At 34.9% G+C, this 21273-nt stretch overlaps 1 protein-coding gene across 1 annotated transcript in view; it reads right to left on the bottom strand.

The window, feature by feature from the left end:
- The window catches only part of il11ra (interleukin 11 receptor subunit alpha), a 40476-nt gene that overhangs the window by 14231 nt on the left and 4972 nt on the right, over positions 1–21273 (bottom strand). Inside the window, exon 2 of the mRNA XM_014002509.1 lies at positions 44–143. Within this exon, the coding sequence (XP_013857963.1) occupies positions 44–143 (100 nt within the window). The remainder of the gene's footprint in view (positions 1–43; positions 144–21273) is intronic.

Below are 21273 nucleotides of genomic sequence, written 5' to 3'. Positions count from 1 at the left end.
GTGTGTGTGTGTGTGTGTGTGTGTGTGTGTGTGTGTGTGTTACCTTCATCTGTCCAAATCTGAGCATGGCTGGGGCCCAGTGACCAAGATAATAAAAACCAGATGACTGTCAGAAACACAGGACTGGACAAAAGGCCTGGCATCTAGAGAGACAGAGACAGGCAGTAGGGAAAAAAAGTGTCAGATAAAAGTTGTTTAAAATGATTTCTGAAGTCTAAATAATAAGTCAGTAAGCATTAATTTTAGCAGTAGGAAAATTTCAAGGCTGATTTTAAAAAAAATGTTTCTGTAAAAAGTCTGCACTTTGTCACAYTGAAATATTGAAATTGAAAAGCAGCCGAATTACAGACAAGTAGTTATGGAGTCTTTTCACTGAAGTTTAAATAAAATGTGCATAGAAGTTATTAAACAGGAAGTGCCAAAKATGTCCTCTGTGGGCAGACTAACGACACAAAGTAAAAACCCACTCATGTCCTCTGAACAGAAGCTGGACTTAATTTCATTGTCAACCATATCTGTGTAACAAAGAGCCATAAGGTGGATGAGTGATGAGTTGCATAGACAGAATATATAAACACATCAAAAAACATTCAGCTTAGATTATATGAACATTACATTTTCTGTATGAAAACATGATGCACCAAAAGAAACTACATTGATTTATTTTATTACCATTTCCAAATGCAGAGGAATAATTTTATAATACTGTATTAAACTAGACATGCAGGGTTTCTGTTTAAAGTTTTATCAATACATTTCACTAAATACTAATCTGCTTCACATTGACTATGGTTATCATTTGCCAAAATCTGCAAGTATTAGCTGAATTTAGTTAATATGGCTGCTGAGCTTCAGGGTAGACTCTTGACAGGTCACGTTTATCACACTTACAGACACACAAGTATCAGAAGAACATGCAAACTTCACACAGAAAGACCTCAGTCAAGATTCATTTTAAAATAATATTGATGTTGGGTGACTGTTGACCACTAAAACATTGTCCCACATTTGTTTTTACTTTTTTCCATTTTTTTGTGGTCTAAAATTGATAAAATACTAGGATCCAGGAGGCCTAAAGCAATCCCACATTACTGCGGGTCCAACATTTAAATTCTGAACTATTACATAACCATAAGAATTTTGGGTAACATTTAGTAACAAAGATAAACTGACCTTCAGAAGTTTGCCTACAAACTGCCAAAGTCTCAGCAATTGTGTTGGTGTGTTACATTTGTCTATTAATCCCAGATAATGTTCTTTTGTTCCCCAACAAAACTGACAACTGTGTTACTAATTAAGCAACACCAGCGTAGGAGTAACACCAGTGGTATCATGACACARTGTTGTCCTATTTTTATCAAATTGTGAAAGTTCAAAAGTAATCAAACACACTAAGCCATGTTTTCTTACATAACTCATACCTACTCACAGAGTCCACTTAAAAAAAGGTATACAACTGACAATTTTTACATTTTATTGGCATCATAAGTCAAGCAAAATGTCATTCGGTAGATCAAAGAAAACWTTTGCAATCAAATATCAAAATACAGGACCATTTACAGGTGATCACATTTAATTATGAATTGTATATTTTCTTACCTGTCATCCCAAATAATACTTGTAAATCATAAAATAATGAAAGACAAAGGTACCTTAGATGCATCACAAAAACATCTTCCAGAGTGTTCCTGATGTCTTTGTTGGAAACCAGAGACAAACACCATTTCTACTGGTGTCTTCCTGATGTAGCACATTACTGTTGTATTTACCACTCTAACTTCACACAGCACACTCAGCAAATTTAAATCTCACTGCCATCTCCCTCACTTGCACCCCCACCCCCTCTACCAACTTCATCAATCCCCCCTTTTCATTTTTTTTTTTCCTTCATGCACATTTCATGACAGGAACCCAGCAGGAAAACTGAACCCTGTTGTTGACATTCTCAGGTGCATTCCGGCGAACCTAATACCTGCACATTAGGCTATGCACAACATATTTTTTGTACCTTAGCTACAATAAAAGTGTGATATCATATTTTACAATAATGGCTGCAATGATAAAATAAATAAAAAAATAAAAAAATAAGTAGGTCATCTGGACGGGTTCTTCTTTAATGAAATGTTTCATCTCTCCTCCAAGAGACTTCTTCAGTTTCTTGGAGGAGAGATGTTTGCAATGATACTCAAACATGCAGTTTAGGCAAATAAAAAAATTAATTAAATTTGGGAGGAGCTCAAAGGAGAGCTGCTGATCCTAATCAAAAGGAACTAGTAGAAATGGTTTGRCATTAGGGAAATTCTGAAGACTTCTTAAAGGTGTTTCAGACATGTCCACAGGGAGGATACCACATCAGGGATGGGCAACAAGCAGCATGTGGACCACGTCCGGCCTGTGGGTGACTTYCATCTTGCCCAGCAATGAGGCCCCGCCAATGAGCTCACTAAAGTAAGTGTTTATTTTTGTTTGCTTCAAAGTAAAATGGTTATACATGCAATTTGACAATGAAATATGTCAAGTTATTGCAATGTATGTCAGTTCAGTATCAGTTTAACTTCCTATGTATCCTTCCTCCCAACCCCACAAGTCATTAATTTATCTTCCCTGCACATGTTGCTGAGTTCTACTTAAATATTTTACTTTATTAGTTCAAGGCTGGTGGCTCTTATCCCTGCTGTAGATTATATATTGCAGAGCTTTGCATGGTCTCTCCCTCACATCCAATAGTTTTTGTTTGTTTGCTTGTTTGTTTGTTTATTTTTGTTTTCTTTTTGGTCAATTTAATTCCAAGCAATGCAAAGTTMAGTCAACATACTGTATAACAAAACTAAAAAAATAAACATATCTCCTTAAATAGGCTGTGGCAACAATGGGAGCTAAATGCTAACTCAACTGATACCATCAAATTCTTGCTTGTTAGCAGAACTGATTACATAAACCTGTAACAAAACTAAAGCATAATGATATGCATCAGTGACACACCTACACTTTTAGTATTGTTGTTGTTTGTTGGTTTTGCTATGACAACCTTTGTTGCCAAAGTTCCCTAATGTTTTGGCACCATTTGYTCCACTTTGCATGTTAATTACATTGTTAATATGCGAAGCAAAAGGCCCACAATGTGATGCCTTACAGCTGGAAATAGTGGATTACACTGAGATTCTTTGCTTTCTTCTAAAATTTCGTGTGAGTGTGTGTGTGTGTGATCACAAGCTTATTTTCTGAGTCACACCCCAACATTATATTGTTACACTCCAAGCAAGTCCCAGTCAAGAAAGGAATGTAGCCATGGATACTGTCACCGGGGTGCATCTGTAAAGTAAGAATCCCCACATCCTAAAGACACCAAACAGAAGTACCAAATCCCCCACAAAGCCTGCATGATTTGCTCATGAGAACAAAATTGTTCTTTTACTTTTACACAGTAAAACTACCAAGTGATTAGACATAATTGCTAAACCTTGACCAAAATTCCTTAGAGAATAAACACTTCCAAGTTATCTGTAATAATGGTGACAGTGTAAAAGTATCCTGACTAAAGTCAAACAACAGCTGTGCCTAGAAACTCAAGGGAGTTTAGACGATTCGCCCCGGGTTATGAAAAGTACCACTCTTTTTCTACATTTTGCCAATAAAACTGACTTCATAGTAAAATGAAGTGTGTGTGGACACTCAAACTAAAAGCAAATCACATTTAAAAATCGGGTTTTATTAACCAGTTCGTTCTGCGACAGCGCAATCCCACATGTTGAGTCACTCACCTTCGGCATGCCAGTGCACATTCAGGCAGACTTACAAGAGAAGAAACAAGGCAGTGAGAGGGCAAAAAGAATATGAGACAGAAGAAAAAGAGGGGGGGAAAGAGCAAGCCTAGGGGGGTAAGGTGGTTAAAATTAACAAATGGAAAAATGCATTCTTTAAGAATAAAAAAGCCCAAGGCAAGGGAGCACTGAATACTGTTTGGAGTTGGACAAGAGTCTGTTCAGTGGGGTACTCTAAATTAAGTCAATTTCTGTATAAGCACACTAATTCACACTGCAGCACTGCTATTGTCATTCAGTGACATAACAGGTCATTACAGGATGTCCTGTTCAGAAGGACAGGTCATTAGAGTTTATGGCAGAAATTAGAAATTAACGAAGACTGATGTTTCATTTAGCCTGCAGCCTGTACAATGCTTAACAATGTGTTTACTTATTTGTGTCACACATCTACTTTCAAGGCTAAAATGAAGACAAAGTGGAGATCTAACTACCTGTGCATTTATAAATGAGGGTATGAGTGTGTGCATGAGTACAAAATTACACTATGTGACTGTCTAGGTGCACTAAACTAACAACACAACACTGTCAAGCCAAGAGGGGGAAGGCTACAATAAATTTGGTGTTTACCTAGGTCACTATGGCAATCGCTGTATACCCTGTCTGTTTGACCATCCAAGGTGATAAGAACGCAGATGAGTGATGCATGTGTGTGTATTTCCATATCTGAGGCTGTGCAGTGCAAGCCTTGAGTTTAAGCACACAGAGTTCATGACTTTGTTTTTGTGACATACACCTGCAGTTCCTAAACACATCTTAGTCAATCTCTGTTATTGTTGGTTGGTGTGTATTTGTGGCTCAGTTAATAGAACAAGTGCAGGTGGATAATTTGAGTCCACAAAAAGTCTACTGACTCCTATCAAGTTGATAATGAAAATAAATTTAAAAAAATTGGTGAAAGTGTGAATAATTTAAAAACCTGCATTTATCAATCCCTATAGATGAAAATACATCTACTATATGTTGTCACCCCATTTCCTTTCCCTTATCTTCTTTTTCATTAATGTCACATCTTGCTTTGAATATGCTACTGAACACAAACCCATCTATCCATTCATCTGTTGGTTCAATTTATTTTAAGATGCACTTTCATTTTTATTGTGTCCCTTGTTTTCTATGTTTTTGACAGTTGTATTGTCATGTTCCTGCATACTTGTTTTGTCTCAAAAGGTGATATCACATGTGAAATTCAGTTTATGTTAAGATGGACTGGAATTAGGAAATCTCTGTAAGCCTATATGTCATGTCAACCCTCAGTAGTAGTTGCTAGCCCTCTTCTTCAGTTATTTCAAACAACAAAATACTAGTTTTTTTTTAAATGTGAAATTACATAAGTTGCATTGTTGTCAATGTTACCTAATTTGGACCAGTTTGGTTTGTAGAATATTCTTAGGACCTCATTAGCAAAGGGGAAAGGCTGTGTTCTAATGATTGCACAGGTAAGCAAACTGCTATTTTTTTACCACATTTTTCTTTCCCAGAATCTTGTATTTGACTGAAGTATGTAACTGGACAAAGGCAGGCAATTTACAGCAACATGAAAATGCTGATATGAATTCAACTCCTGTCTTTTAGAGACAGCTACTGACAGGAACTCAGAAAACRCTTCTGCTGGGCGTCAGAACTGGCACTTCCTGCCAACACATCTCGAGTGTACATAAGATAAGTAAAGCGCAGAAGAGGCAAAACAAGAGGACATGTTCCTGAGAAGGGATAGAGGAGGACGATGGAAAATGTTACCAAAGAAGGCAATGAGGATACAGGAAAATTAAGTAAAGGAGAGGAAAGTTTTTTTTTCTAATTAACGGTCAATGATCTTTAGTAGATTAGATTAGATAAAAATTATTGATCCTTTGGGAGGGTTTCCTCAGAGAAATTACATTTCCAGCAGCATCAGTACAATACAGATTAAAATAAGGGAAGCAATGTACCAGTCAAATGGAGATATTGCACATTTTGCATCATCATAAAAACAAGTCAAAGACAAAAATCAAAAGAGAAGTCAAAGTAAACACACAATAGTGTCCTGCTTTTTGCACATTAGTACTAAAACTTGTCAAGCATATACATCTTTCCCCAATTTTGCAAAAGCTACATAAGATTTTAGTGCATAACTTTTAAGTAGACAAAATAAATCAATGTAGTTACTATTTGTTGCAAGTACTAAAAGGCAGTGAAATTTCGAAAGTTGCTACATTTTTCAAGTCTAAACAATATGAAGTAATGACTGCCATGTGTGTTCAAAGATAGCACCTAGAAAAGCTGCAGATTAAGGCTTAAATGTGTATGCATGTATGTGAAAAGAAAAGGGAACCAAGAGGGACATTTGATAGAGTGGACATATTAATGCAAAACAGCTTTTGGCTGGTTTTTGCAAATTTTCCATCAACCTTTCAATACTTTCTGAAGTAAAAATATTACTTTGTGTGTGCGGGTTTGGCACATGTATTGCAAACTTGAACTTGAATGTGTGCGTGCAGTTGTGTGTGTGTGTGTGCTTGTGCGYTTGTGGCAGCAGGAATAGTTTGGCCTCTGCTCTGCAACGCTGGAATTTCCTCCAGCTCTGTCGCCAGGGCAAGATGGGTACCATATGCCAGCATTTCACACACAAACACAGGCACATACATACACACAGTTGTATGAAGACCACAATCCCACGAGCACACAAGTTTGTAATACTAAAACTAACCTAACGTATAAATAAACACACAGTGAGGTGCATAATTACGGGGAAAGCTGAACTAAACTTACACACACGTTTGAACATAAAAAAATCCTTTTTATGGTGTTTTTACTTTTTTATYTATAATGTGCAGGTGGCTGATAAGTCATGAAGACAATGAAAACATGTATGTAACGGGTTACTTTTACTTCTTTCACGTTTTGAAAATGCAATGAATTTCTTGCTTAACAATCAACAAGAGATTTTACAGACTCTGTCCAGTTTGAGGCCAATTCAGTAACATGCCAAAGGTTGTGAAATAAATTATTAACAAAAACCTGGAATATAACTGTAAACTCCTCAAACTTTTTTTTTACCAAAACGTTTATATTTTCTTTCATCTTCTATAAAGCATCAGAAAAATGTCGTTGTTTTTCCCTGTTCTTGTGAAATAGTCTTATTGTACATGCTTGGCTTACGGTAAATACCTTTAAATCCTGGAAAATGTCTAAAGAATAATCGAAGATAACAGAATTAAATTTAAATAGGTTAGTGATTAGCTAATTTTCAGGAAAGCAGTTTACAATCTGTCTATTCAATGATTAACAAAACAGGACCATCTTTCCATGTTCCAAGAATCAAAAATACTCTAGTTTTGTTTAAGATGAACAAATACAACTCGGTCTAGAAACGGATAATAGGTAATAGGGAAGAAAAGAAAGAAAACCTGGATTTTTTATTTAAAGAACTACTAAAAATGTATTTTCTTTTAATGTTTTAAACAATAAAATTCTGAAACGAGGCTTCGTAAAATTATTAACTAGTCTGTCCAGTAAACGGTCAATGAATGTGTTTTCTGGGGCTAAAGAAAATGTTTTTTTATGTTACCCAATGAATAACTTGATTACTCTTTTCCTTGGTAACCAGCCTTGTTAAGCTTTTGTTTAACACTTACTTTCGCCTTAGCGATTCTAAAGCATTCATGGGAAAAAGCAAAATGACCACAAACAAGAGTTGCCAAGCAGATGTCCAATGGAACGTTCATGATTGTCAACACAAGAAAAGAACCAGCTTCTTGGAGTTTAACAAAAAATGTTCCACTACCATACTGTGTCACTAAAAGCATTGTCAACACTCTAATGTAAATAGTGTCCATGTATACCTACCACAAAACTGTAAAACCTAAAGAGATAATCTGACCATTTTCAAATTTTCAGGTTCCAATAGGAAAAAGTTCACTCAGTCAGGTCAACAGTCTGTTTTAAAGTCYTTTTTAGACAAATAATAAAAAATAAAAATGGATATTACTGTAAAAAAATGCTTCAACAAAAAACTAAACCTTTATTGTTTAAATGACATTGTGTTTAGTTTGCTATTGTTTTCTCAATCATTCATGTTACTGCAAATGCATATATCCTAAGGCTATTTAATGTATCAGTCTGCCAAGAGTGTGTTAAGTACATGCTTTTATACTATACCAATTCAATTATCTTTTAATGGAAAATATAAATTGTACAAAAACAACAAAGTAAAAACCTGTGTTGTATATTGGCCTCGGGCTGCCATGATTTTTAAAGATCAGCTGTGGGAAAACCCCATCTTGGTCAATCTCTAGCCATTATTGTGCTTATGCCAATGTGTTTTTGACATTTCAGCATTGCTAAAAACTAGGGATGTACAATAGATCGGCATTAACATCGGCATTGGCCAATGGTAATTTTTTAGAATATCATTTTGGTCCTATAAATAAAAATGGTCTGATACTATTATCCAATATTGATTTCCCACTTTTTAGCTTTGCATTTCTGTTTTGGGAGGTGACATATTTGGTCGACTGTTGTTTGTTTGATCATGATAGTCATAATGATGCTGCAGTAGAGCCAACTCTGGTCGTTTTTGTACAGTATCAAAAAAGTATCTGTATATAATTTGTGTATTTGTGTAATATCAGTAAATATCGGTTGTCTGYCATAACAGCAATAATATCAGACATTGATAATGAATGAAATATCCATGTCTGTATTAAAAAACACCATTGGCAATATAGAAGCATCAGTTTAAACTCATCACAAAAAGACAGAGCAGGTGCAGTCACTAAATTAGTTAACTAYATATTTTTATCAATAATGTAAAAGTAAATTGACAAAATATAAATTTAAAAATACATACTGACAATTACTGCTCCTGGCTAGAGTTTTAGACTTTGATGGTCATCTTACATTAAGAAATGACAGAGTTGTAGTTGTGTTAGTTATACCTTGAAAATTGAAAATGCCATATGCATACTAATGCAATACTGCAATACTTTGTTTTCTCTCATGATCCATTACTACTTGGAGGTGTTGTAAACCACTCTAATCTACTACCACACCAACTCTCAGCTTCATATCTGTGAAATTTATAATCATTTTGGGTCTGTTGCCTGTGGTTGCCATTTTGAATAAAATTAAGTACAAATATTATCCCATTATAGACGTACTTTAGGTAGTTCATGAGATACTTTTCCAAAAAACAGACAGATTCCTGGCTATTGTCAATGTTTTAAACACAGATCCTGCACAATCAGTTAGGGTTCAGTGTAMAAGTTGTGTTTCAATACCACACCAAAATGTAGTTATTTATAAAAAAAAATGAATAAATAATAATAATAAAAAAAAATCTATTCAGCGATTAATTAGGTATTTTGCTAACAGAAACATGCAAACACTCACAAGAAAAACCATCATTGCTCCAATTTTGCCAGCAGTTAATAAATTTTGACACATTCTTGCTAAAAATAAAATCAGCAGGTTGATGTGATTCCCATCAGTCATGATGTTCATCTGTTTTTAACTACTCTAAAATGTTTGAACTTCATTCAACTGGAATGAACTGGCAGTGCCAAAATTTTACCGTAAACYGCAATTTTTTATAACTGCTGTCTGGAAAATACCATTGAGATAGTGTCTCAGTTATCATGGGACTCCCAGCCATACAGTATGTACATTACACCAGGTTAAACATATGTTGGTAAATCCACTGCTGCTCTGACAAATCACACATCCTGACAGCTTGCATTTTCATCCATGTGTTTGTGTATTCTTGTATTGTAGGTTTAGTTTTTGCAGATTGGTTAGGCTTGTGAAATCTCGCAGAAGAGTTTGCCTCAGTAGTTAAGAAAGATGATGGTCCAGCACACATCTGCTTTGTATGAGCCAATGACAAGCTCTTTAAATATACACTCCCTACTCACCCACATCTGGTCTCTGTTATCCTAAAAAAGCCCTACACACATTTGCATGTACAGTATGCTTTGTAATCAATTACAAGTAATTCTTTGCCAACCCATCATCAGAAAAAACAATATGTTTTTAGCACTGAAATTAAAATCAAAAATTTATTTCAAGAATATGCTATTTTAAGACTGTTAACAGCTGCATGTGTATACTGTGCTAACTGCACAAAATTGTTTATAATTAAGAAAAGACAGATTGACCAGTGGTCATTTGATCTGTTGTCCATGCCTGAAACATTATCAACTGCATGAGCACACTCACACACAACTGAAAACATAATGCTATGATGATAGCTGTGTCTAACTTAGTCCAATAAGCCTGCAGCCTGGTTTGCCAGTAACCTCTGCCCAGTTTCTGCTTTGCCACACTCCTCTGATGATCTGCTGTGTAAGCTACGAGTTTCTGAATTTGTGTGTGCGTATGTGCATCCAAGTACCACTGACTGGCGCCATCCTACTGCTGGGAGCAATTATAAAGACATAAAGCAGAGAGGTGGAGATTGCTGAGAAAAACACATGCATAGGCATACAAATATGATMAACTGGACTACTTGCACTTTAGAAAAAACATCATTTGTTCACTCTGACACTATTTTTGTTACAGCAAGAACAATGACGAAAGATGTTTATAAAAGATTTGCTCATCAAATCAGAAAAAGCTGAATATTCTGAATATATTACATGCCAACATTTTGTCAGAGCCCTTCTTTAGAGTGAAAGCAGTAACTAATGTCCTATTATTGAGAATAAAGCTATAACACTACAGTGTAAATACATAAAACATGTTAATAGTGTAATATGTATATTAGCTTGTAACTGCACGGAGACCATGTAAACCATCGGTTGTAAATAGAAGCAGCTATAGGGCTTGTTTTTCTTAATATTCCAGGTTTMTAATCTGCCCATTATGAAGACATCCAGTTGGCCTCTACCTCAGAATTCAAGTTTTTCTACCCAGTAATTTAGCTGCATCCATGTGACATTGTTCTTTTCTGAATGATTTAGAAATGAACAATGATTACATCCCTGAATGTAGCCAATGGTTCATTCAGAGAAAAGGCTGACAACTTCAGATTTTTAAAAAAGTGCTAGRCTGCAGCTAGCAACGCATAATTCTGTAAATTAACTTATTTTAAGATGAATTCAATCTTTTATTATTATGAAGAGCTATTCTACACTTGCGTTTGATTTACTGGTACATATTTTAAGCTCCAATTGCTTGTATTTATGTGTGAGGTTTGAGTGTGGATTGATTAATAGCACTCTGTCACTGAATCATTTTTAACATTCACTGAAAAATCTAAATGCTGAAAATTCTTTTTTTTTTTTTCATGGATTGCAAAACTGAAGGATATTTTATATTAGAAATGGAAAAGTATGAGGTTTGATCAATGAGTTTTGTAGAGTTCACTTGTTATTGTTAATAGTAAACGTAAATTCATATTTTTATTAGTACAGTATTATGTTGGGGTAGCGTTCCCATTTTAGGCAATGCAATGTTTATTTTTTGACTGCTTATCTATGAACAAATACAACAGCAGCAGTAAATAAAGGGTATTGACAGGTTTTAAAGCCATAAAAATGCAGCAGCGAAAAAAACCTAACTACTATAAATACTTTTAAACTTGAAATATTCACTCCAAATATCTCATTTAAGTCTAAATAGAATGGTTTTGTGGACAATATCAGATTATTTTTTAACAGTATACATACTAAAAGAAATACTCATCCTAATGGAGAACCAATAGTGTTTTAAAGGTTGACACTAATTCTGAAGTAAACAAACAAATTGTAATGAATCTGTTAACATAATGTAGACATGTTTTCTTCTTTGCCCTACACTGAATATAAAGGATTTTATGTGTGCATGTATTTATTAAAGTTTATTTTTGCAATCAAATGGCCTTTATAAAGCTGATAGAAAGCTCTCATCATGTCCTCAGCAGAAAGGAAAACATGGCAAACATACACCCAAATTACATAAACACAATTTGGAACAAACACAGAGAACACGGAYAATCCTCCCCCTACCACCCACACATACTTTGACTGTCCTACGCACATGCACACACATCCAACCTCACACACACACGACCCCTGTTCTCTTGAACGATGATGAGTCACTCTGCTGGGAACTCCATGCTTTCCCCATTATACAGTCTGGGTAACTGACTGTTCTAACACGCTGAAGGAGACAGGTAGTTCAACTGGTTAAAAAAAATGACATGCGTGGATAAAAAATAAAACTACTTGAGGAAAAAAAATCACTAAATGAGAGAAAGGTGCAATAATATAACGTGYGTCAAACAGAAAAAGAAGACCAGAAGAAGTGATGTCATGCTGTATTAAACCCCGGGGGTCGTTCAGATTTTTACTGAATGAGAGTAAATGGTTTCCAATGTTTCTGATTTGCAATAAAAAAAAGATGGGATGGAAAATGATAAATGAAAACTGTACAAAATACGTGAATAAAAATGACTTTTTATTTTCATATGATTTTACATTGGACTGTGTGTTTTAAGGAAGACCTGTTGCATCTTAGGGTGGATGGATGGAACACTAATCTTGATCTCTGATCCTGCACTCAGGTGACTGATTGGTTACTCTTTAAATACGATATAGAATCATAGATAACCTCTGAGATAAAAGTATTTTTTTATAAATCTCCTTATTTCCCTACTTGTCATTATCCATTAAAGTTATTGTTTCATTTTATTTGTCTTCCAAAGATTAGATGCTAGCTAGGAATCCTTTATACCTTATCCCCACTGTATTACCCCTGCAAGCCACTCCTTGGCAGAACTATGCAGCCTATTTATGATGTTTTTATTTATTCTTTAAARCTTTCTTAAAAAGTTGCCTTTAAAAAGAATGTTTCAGATTTTCCTTTCAAAAGAATGGAAACTTTACAAGTGTAAAAAGGGTTGAACAGCACAGTTCAAATCATTACAAAAAAAAATCCCTTGAGAATATAAGTATGAGAATGTCRTGCTTTTTTGGTTACTACTACATGACTATCTTCTGGAAAACTTTGCTGGAAAAGAGACAAAGGAACAAGCAGCACAGATGGTGATGCAGAACGTTCCTAATTCAATCCACATTTCATGTAAATAATGCCTCTCCTATCATAAACTCAAAGGAAGTCAGCACKAAGTGTAAACACAAGATGGTATATTTTGTGTGTCTGTAGAGTGGGTGTTGAAAACTCAAGTTCAAAAACACAGATAAGGTATTGATGTTTTATCTTGTCTATTAACTGCAGATGGGAAGTGATTATTGAAGATTAAAAATATTAATAAAAGGGTGAAAAATAATCCATCCATCAAAGTATTTTCTTTACCTGCTTGTTTCATTCAGGAATATAAAATCAAAAGAGACCCTGAAACTAAAACGAGGATTAAAAAAAGGCAAAAAATAAAAGAAACATGTATACCTAAGATGACTAAAATAGACAAAAAGTGAGGAAGGTTAAATTGTCCATCTGCATAAACACCTGTCTTAAATTTGTTTAGAAACTGAAAAGCAGACCAGAAACATTTAACAAACACATAACCTCAACTAGTAAATGAGAATTGGAAATAACTCTGAGGCAATAAGTGAACTCACAACTGGGGGAAAAAATGTACACTAAATTTGTCTGTTTTTGTGTTTTAATTTGTTTTGTCTTTTTCTAATTGTATATTTGGTTTCTACTATGCTCCCCTGCTTTTCACATCTTGTGGCCCACAAAGCAAATCAAATGCAGGTGTGCATCCAAAAAAAATGGTTTTCAATGCTAAAGCTACTTACTTCAGATCATTTTGAATATTAAATTAAAATCAACAAAAAAAAAAGAAAGAAAAGAGGAATCATCTTTATGTGGCTAGTTTTGATGTCAAGCTGGGTGGCTTGGTAAGGCCTTGTCAGATCAGGTACAAGGACTACCCTGTAAAGCAAACAGCTTCCATACACACTACACCTGATTGAGTCCAAACACACACACACACACACACACACACACACACACACACACACACACACACACACACACACACACACACACACACACACACACAAAACACGTACAGTACACACCATAGAATCTACAGTGCAGCTATTCAGTTGAGGCAGACACAGGGGCCCAACCAAATAGACCCCAACCAAATATGACATGCTAAAGTGAATATTCAAAAGGTTCTTTGCACTTGACTATTCGAGGAAAAACCAGACAGCAGAGCAAACATGTTTGTGAACTAATACAGAAGGTTATATTTGGGATTTGCATTTATATTTTTACAGGAATGTGGGAAAAAATAGTTCACCTCATTAACTTTTTGAATCACTTAGAAGAAAGCAACATTAACAACAATGCTTTTATAAGAGTGACCAATTAAAAAAAACGACCCTCATCAAGCAGTGAGGCTCTGTGCACAGACCTGGCACCCAAACAGCAGATTATCCAACTCCAGATAGGAAAGCAGAGAGAGGGCTGATTTACAGTGTGCTGCCATGATTTGGTTGGAGAGTTTGTTGACTTTGGGTGTTTGTGTGCACATGTGTACGTGTGTGTGAGTCTATGTTGATGGGAACCATCGGAGAGATTAAAAAGCCTGTTTAAGATCAAAGGCAAAAGGCAGATGGAGGGTGGAGTTAAACCAGAGAAGGCTCTACATGACCACACTAGTTTCAAGTCGAACTCCCAAGACAACACCAAACTACAGAACCCACTCTGAAATTAAACCTTGCTATAATATGTGTTTACAGTTTTAAACTTGTACGTTTTTGATCATATCAGTAGCAAAATAAAAAAAGAATCTTTTTTTATTTTATTTTTTACGGCCATGCAGTTAGGTTCTGTTGAACACCTGTGGTGMCTCCAATTTTAATGGCCTTCTAAGCCATTAGGTCAATGTTGACCAAAGGAAATATCTATATTTAGAAATCATTCAACTAAAAAGGGTCCATGTGGTCACTAAACATATTTATATAATGCAGGATAATGACACACATGAATCCCCACTAATATTTTTGAGCTAATCTTAGTCAGAATCACTGTAACTACAGGAGTGTGTCAATATTTTTTTCTCTAATTTATTGTTTCTGGTAGTCACATTTCCCCGATGATACAATATATTATTTATTTTAGACTTACTTTAGAATGGATTAAGTTGCACTAGATTTGCAAAAGCCTAAACCAAACAGTTTGTTCTTAGCATGTTTGYTCTTTAAAATTAAAAGAAGAGTTTTTGAGGATATTGGCTACTTGCTCCTTCCTTGCGTAACAAGACAAATAAAAAGTTCAGTTTRTGAGATAAAAACACAAGCATTTCAGGCTATCCAGTTTCAATCTAACGTTTTACCTTTTATTATTTGAATAAGAATCACTTTTTCCCCCTCAAGCTTTCTCGCCATTTCTATGTTTTAAGCGCAGAGCAGACCTTTTAAATTGTTCTACTGTCAAAACAGTCTACTCGACAAGTTTAAACCAACCTTAACATCTGCTGCCTTCAAAAGAACTTTCGCTTTGGCAGGAAAAATTCTAACAGGACTCTGTTAGCGCCAAATGCCTCAGGGCCCCTATACACTGAGCCAACAATCAAATTGGGGTTTGCGATCGCTGCTGGTTCTTGACATCTGTTTGATGTATATGAGCTGTTATTCACCCTTGATTAACTGTGGGTTCAGCAAATATGACAGAATGAGACAAAATAGGTGTTTAATATCTTCTTTTTTTGTGTGTGTGTGTCCAGTTGATTTTATTTATATGTTAAATTTTGATTTGTAGTTGAATAAAATATGCACCAAGTCTGTTCCGATAAAGAAAAAAAAGGCAGAATGGACATAAATATCTGCAAATATACTATATTTAAACTATTGAATTTGCAGTGTGATCATTTCTTTAACAAACTTTGCTAGTAACCTTAAAAAGTCCATTCTCATTTGTTTCTGTTACCTTCTTGCCAAATCAGATATGATCAGCATGCTCGATAACAACCATTTATCCTTTTTTAAGACTGCAAACGCTCCATGAAGACAACAAACATGCCGGCAGGAAGGGAGGGATGTAAAAGGAGCTGGCAGATGCACAGCGCACAGAAGGACAGGTGATGATCTAAATTACAGGGAGAGGTAGAATGAGCAGAGAAAAAAAGTTTAAAAAAAGAATAAAAACTAAAATAAAATAAAAATAGTTAAATAAAACTGGAACAGGTTTCTACTTATTTGTCAGACATTCGAACAAGACATTTTGGCTCCAAGTCAACTGACCAAACATTATTTGAACAGACAAGTCCATCAATTATAAATGACCTGAAGGATAAAAATAGTCACTTCCTCGTAAAAGGAACACATGAAGGTAATGTGGGCACACTCTCTACTAAGCGACTCTTCTGTTTTTACTTAAGACTACCACCAAAACCTTGTGATTTTGTTGTTTAACTTTGACTAGGTTCACAGCAACATGAAGATATTCTTCCCTTTTTGTTTGTAAGATGCTCACGTTTTGCATGCGACTTTTACTGTTGACACATCCTCACTTAGATGTATGAGGGTTTTGGTAATTATTTCCTTCTACACAAGGAAGTGAAAGATCCAGATAGAAGATAATTGCAGGAACTTGTACATTGATCAMAGAAAAACAGGACAAGTTAATAAAATGTTGCTAATGTTTCTTGTTGCTAAGTGTTTTAGGAGATCAATTACTTTGAATTACTCCTAAGAACCGGGAAAAATAAAGACAAAACCATAAAAACCTAGAGTGCAACTYCTTCTAATTTGCTGTACAGCATTTACTTTAGCTCAAACATTAAAAAAGCAAACTGTATTATTACTGTATAAATGCAACATTTTACCTAATTAAATTTGTGTTATAAAAGTGTTCTGACTAAGCTGAGACTGACTCTAAACAAGCCTAAGGAATATCATAAAATAAATGCAAAATAAGCAGACAATAAAAGTACAACTTMTTTAATAGTGTTACTAGAAAATCAAAAGGGCATGAGCTCAAAAGATCTGAATATTAAAAAACAAACCATCTCCTGAACAATGGCAATGTCATAAAGATGTGAAAACTGAAGATTTAATCTTGAACAAAAATGGAATACATTTTGTTTTTCTATTGCATATGAGCTCAATAAGGACTTGGTATGCCTGCATCACCGAATGTCCTTGAGATGTTCATGAATCTACAAACTCAAAAGATATTTCAAATACTCTTGAGTCAAACAGAACCTTTCTGAGATGGCAGTAATTGTAAATATGAATGCCTGGAGGGTGTGAGTCAATAGTAACAAGCCAAAAACCTGTTTCATTATTGCCAAACCGCTGTATTCTCCATGCTTGTCTGGCAAAACCCTGTTCATGATGTGGAGGTAAAATCTGGTACCAACGCAGTCTACAGAGTGCATTTTCAGTAAAGGCTAACATTCTGCCAAGCTCTAATAATGTCTTAACTCTTTTTTCAAAATCAACACAGCTCTGGACAGACTAGTAAAGAATGTTTACAGCTACAGTAATCTAAAAAGATGTTATCATGGCTTAAACTGTACCAAAAAAAATAGTAATAATAATAAATAGTGACAAGTGAATCTTCCATACATTTGTGCACACTAAGATCTGAGACATTATTGTTCAAGTCAACATATATATAACCTTTCTAACCAGTACTCATTGATAAGATAGCAAGAGCAGCTTGGAATATAGAGTTATTTTTATTTACGAGTAAATTTTATAAACCGGGAACCACATTGACATAGAGGAAGCACATCTTTTAAACCTTTAACTCTCATGTATGAACCAATAAACAGAGCAAGGCATAAAAACCAACAATAGCTGTGTTTCTATTCACCATGAAAATGCGTAAATTAGAATTTCGAAAATAAATTTGCTCAATGGAAACACATCAATTTCGAAAAAAAAATTACATTTTCCGACAAAATGTTTTTGCGCTAGGATGAGGTGGTATTCTGGCTGTATCGAAAGTGGTGTTTTTCGCAAAACTGCAACGGAAACACGTTTTTCGTATCACGGGAGTCACGTGATCAACAACCGGCTGTTTCTACTGGCGAAAAAAGATGACGACGAAGTAGATAATAGGAAGTAGAAATAGTTTGTAAAGACTTATCGTGAGAACAAGCGTTTTCACGCGTGACTTTAATAGCATTTCTTACTTAATGGAAACACCGCAGTTGCGAAACTGTGTTTTTGTCGACATTAACAGAATATCGACAAAGTTTTGCGCACATTTGCAATGGAAACACAGCTAATGCAAACATTTTCGATWTAAAAAATATATATTAGGTCTACTTGACATAAAATTAAAGTATATGWTCAGCTTTATGAAGCTTAACTAAACACAAAGGTGTAGGCCATCTATCCACCTATGATGATGGCCACAATAAAGGCAAAAGTTGTTTAGAAATTGATGCAGAGCAGTTTAAAGTTTTACACTCCCACAACTTTGAGTGTCACAGCTGTTGGCATGGCATGGTGAGTTAAATACAAAGATGTAAAACGCTGCAATAAAAATTAATAGCCCAATCAATACAATGAATGTTTTGGGATTGTGTGTTTGCAACCTGGCAACGACAGAGCCGACAATTTCAGCAGGTAGAACTCACTAAGAACACACCCTAATATCCTTAGTTCGATGCTCCCTCTCAATAATACATCACACCATACAGCGTCATTTCCAGTAATGTATTTTAGACATTAATTTCAATTTAAATCTCTTATGAAAACATGGCTTGAGCTTGGCCACATAAACTCAAAATGTAGAAAAAAGGATGTAAATATTGAAGTGGAAAAAAAGAAAATTTAAATTGTTTTATCAAAAATAAATACAAAAGACTGGAAACTTTAACTAGTATTAAGTCCAACTCCAGTAGTCAAAAAACTGTATTTTTTTTCTCTCAACGCATTGCACTATCATGGTCTATCAGCTGACAACATAAGGAGCCACAGCTCCAAATCATGTGGTTAGAAWCCTCTGAAGTGGTACGACCCTATGGCTTCTTGCTGTGGGAATGTWGAAAAGCAAATTAAAATAAAAATAGTTGGGAGATAAAGATAACAGGTCGGAGGAAAAAAACATGCAATTCTTTTCTGTAAAATAACTCTTAAAAAAAGCACAACCTCATAACAGTTCTTGTAAAGTAAGAGTCATGGATAAACTGCATGAACAGCAGCACAGAGGAGCAGTAATACCCCCGATCTAGGCCCCTCAAAGTTGGTTTAATATCAAGAGCTGGCTCTTTTGTTTCACCATTTCTCACATACACAMACCAGAACAGTATGGCCTCAGAGCTAGCAAGCTGTTCTCAAGTTCTTGGASCCGATTTCTCTCTAATTTAGAGTTGATTGCTGTGGGCCCTCTATGAGTGACTAGTGAAATATGAGTGTGGAGAGATGGAGGCTTGGACGTTGTTTAACTCTGTGTGCATTTGATTATACTGTAAGAGTGCACATACAAATCCACTGGGCTGTCTTTTTTTTTTTTTTTTTTTTTTTGTGAATACATGCATACGTGAACTGTGTCTGTGTTACGGTCTATATGGAGCCAGTTTTTTTTTTTTATTACTATTATTTTTCTAAATTCTGTGCACATGTGGTTTTTGGTCTGAGTTAATGCAAAAACTAAGGACAGCCTGCAAAGATTTAAACAAAGTAAAAGCCAAGTTAAATATCAACATATTTACCAATTCAAAGTGAGAATTCTACAGGTAACTAACTAAAATCTGTGGCTCTACAATTAAACTTATTTATAAATTAATTACTCAGAAGCTCACTGTATAGAATATAAAACACGTAACCAAAAGAAATTATCTTGGTTATTATGCTCCAATACGTTACTTTGAATTCAAAAAAAAATAATTGACTCAGTTACAAAACAATAGCACCTCTTCGTATTTTAATTTGCATTTTTTTATTTAGGTATTGAACATTGCATAAATTAAAACTATTCATTTTCAGATTTTGTATGAAAACCATAACCTACCTGGTTGYTACTGAAACTTCTTTGTTAAATGTGCATCAAGTCCCAAAGCTCAACAAAATCYGTTTCCTCCATTCCTCTTTTTTATTTAGTCATCATGTTTGCAAGCAAAAATGCACTCAACGTTTCCTCTTATGGAGATGGAATTGTCAGAGGTAAGGTGTGCAATGTTCTAGTTTTATTCTATTTGTGCACAGCCAGATTTGTAATTAGGAACTTGTCCAWTGTGTGCAAGAGCTGAATTTTTTTGCTCTGACATTCTACCTAATACCTAACAACTATGAATMTGATTGGATCATTGCAAAGTATAATTGAAGAATATGAGAAACAAGTGCTGTAAYTGACATAAGATGGGTTAATATTTCTGCTTTTTGTAGTTCTTTCAGCTTCTCCTTACTTCTGGGGTCATTGGCAGCGAGTGAACCCACATGAAAGAGTTCGCATTTGTTTACACTAAATGTCCTTCTTGATGCAACCTGGACTTGAGGGACTTCAGGGTTATAAAGCTGYAACACTAGCCTGAGCAATCACAGTCTTATATTTTACTTTTTGTTCGTATTTTAAATATTGCACAATGTGTTCCACAAATATGTTTTTTTTTCTGTTTTTTTTTCAAAGAAGACTTGATTAGGAGTAAACATCAACTGAATTTACATGGCATGACTCCTGTTTCTCTTCTGAGCACACATCAAGTAACTGACTGAGATATTCAAGCTATGATGCAAAATCCCAGGTATCTCCAAAAAAAAATCTGAAGGTTTTTATTTTCAGTACATGTTTACAACATTTTTATTTTTACTTTTTCCAACAGAATATTTGTTTTGGCTAGGATACTGTTTATTGATTAACTGATTTACCCTTGTAAATGGGGAAAAAGCATGTATTTGGTAGCTATTTATTAGACTGCTTCACCTTTGTTTTCTTAGTGACTGAAAATCCAACTACAGCAGGGCTATACAACTGACGGCCTGCGGGCCACATCCGGCCAGCGAGTGACCAAAGTTCGGCCCGCCAATTGGAGCATTCATCTCTTAAGCCCAAACTCCCGGTTCTCTACTTTAATTACTCTAAGTTAGTTTAGTTAAACAGACATGTTTGGCATCTACACAAACATCAGAATCTTGGCTAGAAGCTGGTAAAACCATTTCTATAAACACTCTAGACAGTTAAAACTACAAGTATTTGAAAATAAAATGATGAAAGTGAAAATAAAATTGATTTAAAAATTTGGCAAGTCAGAGATGTCAAAATATTATTTGTGTCAAATATGAGGCAGAATGTGTTCTTTTTGTTTTTGATAATGTTTAATTATGACTACTTGTATAGGGTTCTGTATGTTGTAGTCATTATTAAATGCAGCAAAATAAACTAATTGAAAGGTAACAGATCTTTGTAATACTTGGTTTATTTACATAATAATAGTGCTGTACCAAACGATTATTTTCTAATCGATTAATCTAACGATTATTTTTTCGATTAATTGATTATTCTAACAACAAATCTATAAGTTATTCTGATGTGAGTGCACTGGAAATTTAAAAGGTTT

Source organism: Austrofundulus limnaeus, unplaced genomic scaffold (assembly GCF_001266775.1).
Source record: "Austrofundulus limnaeus strain Quisiro unplaced genomic scaffold, Austrofundulus_limnaeus-1.0 Scaffold13, whole genome shotgun sequence".
Lineage (NCBI taxonomy): Eukaryota > Metazoa > Chordata > Actinopteri > Cyprinodontiformes > Rivulidae > Austrofundulus > Austrofundulus limnaeus.
This window is presented reverse-complemented; position numbering and strand designations above follow the sequence as displayed.